This window comes from Otolemur garnettii, unplaced genomic scaffold (genome assembly GCF_000181295.1).
Source record: "Otolemur garnettii isolate 467f Iridium unplaced genomic scaffold, OtoGar3 scaffold00041, whole genome shotgun sequence".
NCBI lineage: Eukaryota > Metazoa > Chordata > Mammalia > Primates > Galagidae > Otolemur > Otolemur garnettii.
Genome location: NW_003852436.1, coordinates 11,440,295 through 11,442,729, shown reverse-complemented (window position 1 = coordinate 11,442,729; position 2,435 = coordinate 11,440,295). Strand labels below are relative to the sequence as shown.

General features: G+C 48.1%; 1 protein-coding gene across 1 annotated transcript in view; it reads right to left on the bottom strand.

Annotated features, from left to right (window-relative positions):
• The window catches only part of FAM160A1 (family with sequence similarity 160 member A1), a 241,812-nt gene that overhangs the window by 13,338 nt on the left and 226,039 nt on the right, over window positions 1-2,435 (bottom strand). Inside the window, exon 10 of the mRNA XM_003790218.3 lies at window positions 939-2,054. Within this exon, the coding sequence (XP_003790266.1) occupies window positions 939-2,054 (1,116 nt within the window). The remainder of the gene's footprint in view (window positions 1-938; window positions 2,055-2,435) is intronic.

The following is a 2,435-nucleotide window of genomic DNA, read 5'->3' as shown; positions in this document are numbered from 1 at the left end:
TCCTCACAGGGCCAGATGGAGGGGCAGGGATGTCATGGCCATGTGGTTGGCATATGCTAGAGCCTGGAGTCACCGAGACCTGACTCTTGCCAGCATCTTCCAGCATCTCTCGTTGCTACCTGGACACCATGCAGGGGTCACACCCCAGCCTTTCCTGAGCGTAATGAACCCTCTCCTCTGTGGCAATTCCCTCTGCACCACAATGTGCACATTCAGATTTTGCTGGCTAATATCTAATGATGACTTCTACCATAATTCTTCATCCCAATGAACTTATCTGTATCTTATCTCTTTGCCTCTTACATGATTTCCACCTATTCCTGGTGGTATATCACTTCGACACACCTGCTCTTTAGAAGAAGTTGAGTTTAGGTAGGTCTACTCTACATATTTTTGGATCAAGATCTTTTGATTATCTGAAAAGAGCTCCCAGGCAAAGGCAGAACTAGCTTGTCCCAAGGGGCTCTGATGTGTGCACACAGCTACTAGCTTTCACCTAGTCTGTGCACCATTCCCTGTTCAGATGCACGGGATAGAGCCAAGAACAAACGCCATCTCTGCCCTCATCTCCTCGTGGGCCACACATGCTAGGGGGGACAGAGTAATTTTTAAAGTACACATATAAATAAGTGCCAAGAAAATGAAGCTGTTAAATAAGACTGGGTTCTTGTGTGGTTTAATTAGTCCTATTACTTGATCACGGACATATCAAGAGAAGTTACTAAACAATAAAATATAACCCCTAATTTACTGAAGAAACAAAGTCACTACAAGAATGACAAAAATAAAACCCCCCTCTTTGCTCTTTACAAAAACATTTTCAGTCCTCTGTTAGGTAAACTGATAATGCGTCTTACCTTCACCTACCTTACTTTCCTGTTCCAAAATATATAAGTAGTTTCAAAAGCAGAAACCACAAACCAAGTTAAGATTGTCACCTGTGAACGGAGTGCTTTGAGTCCTCATGGGCTGGTGACTGGTGAAGGCAGTCTCGTCTCTCACCCCAAAGGGGGAAGGCACGGTCTCCACAGCAGGAGTTTCCACTGTGAATGAGTCACAGTCCTCCTCCTCCTCCTCTTCCTTGTCTCCTTTGTTCTCTTCTCTTTTTTCTTCTTCCTCCCCTGGAAGAAGCAAGGGTTCAGGTGTGGGGAAAGTCTGCTCTATCAAGCCCTCGGTGCCAGAATCCAGTTCTTTAATAATCTGGTCATACTGGGCGATGAGGTCTTCGCTCTCTGGGTCGATAACCATCAGGTCTGAACTGTGCTCTGCACCAGAGACGGGGGATGCTAAGTCTGAGTTTGGTTCTTCGGCTGCTCTAGGCTCAGTCTCCTGCTTTGGTTCCTTGGACACATTCTGAAACAGGTCTGAGTTATTCCTGTTGTGTTCCTCCTCTGAATCGATGTCTGGCTGGGGGCTGAGAAGGGGACCATTGTTCATGGGGACATTTGGATCGCTGGTCTGGGCATCTACTGGTGACCCTGCAGTTTCCTCCTGTGCAACCTTGGCATCCTCAGAGTCCTTCTCAGCACAGAGCCTGTATACCATCACATCATCCTGAAAGTCTGACTCTTCGATGTAGGACCCTTTGAAGAGCAAGATGGCATTCTTTTTCATCTCTTGGATATGTTTGGGGGGATCAATAGGTGCCGGGGGGCCTGGAGCCTCCAGATTGTCATCTGGCCCAGGGGAGCCCGCATCAGCCCCTGAGGAGATCCCAGTGTCATAGCTGTCATCCCATTCCAGCTCCGTCTGGGTCTTATCCTTTCTGAGAGCCAGCTGGGGTCCAGTCTTCCTGGGCAGTTGCTGTAGGAGTCCAAATACAGGGTAGGCTGAGCTCGCACTGCCCTCCTCTGTCAGACTCTGGAGAAACTTCTCAGGGTCGGGGGAGTCCCCGTCGTAAAGGGCGGACCAGACGCGGCAGTCCTGCATGCAGTGCAGGATGTTGGTGTGGGCCTCCCACAGGTACTGCAGGTAGCTGATGTCCAGCGCTTTCCCGTACTCCACGATGCAGGCCGAGGGTGAGAACCCCTCTGGGAGTGGCTGCTCCACGGGCCCTGCACAGGAGCAAATGCCAGTCAGAACAAGACAGGTGTAGGGACAAAGGTGGTGGGCAGGGATGTAACCCATTTAGCTAAGACTTGTCTTACCAGCTACTTAGGTCTAATAATATCTAATTAAATAATTTATGAATAAAAATTGGTTAAGAGTGTAAGAAAGAAAGATAATAACCCTGACAAAAGATATAAAACCAACGTGGCCAGTCAGATAATGGCTATAGCCAGTGGAAAACTGTTATTTCGTATCAGCTGTCAGAGAAAAAAGAGCTGATGAGGGCCACCTCTCAGGTCATTGAGAGGACTCAGGTCCTCTGTAGTACCTACTGTAGTACCTGCCACAGAGTAGATGATAATTTAAAAGTTTTTCAATTGGCTCGG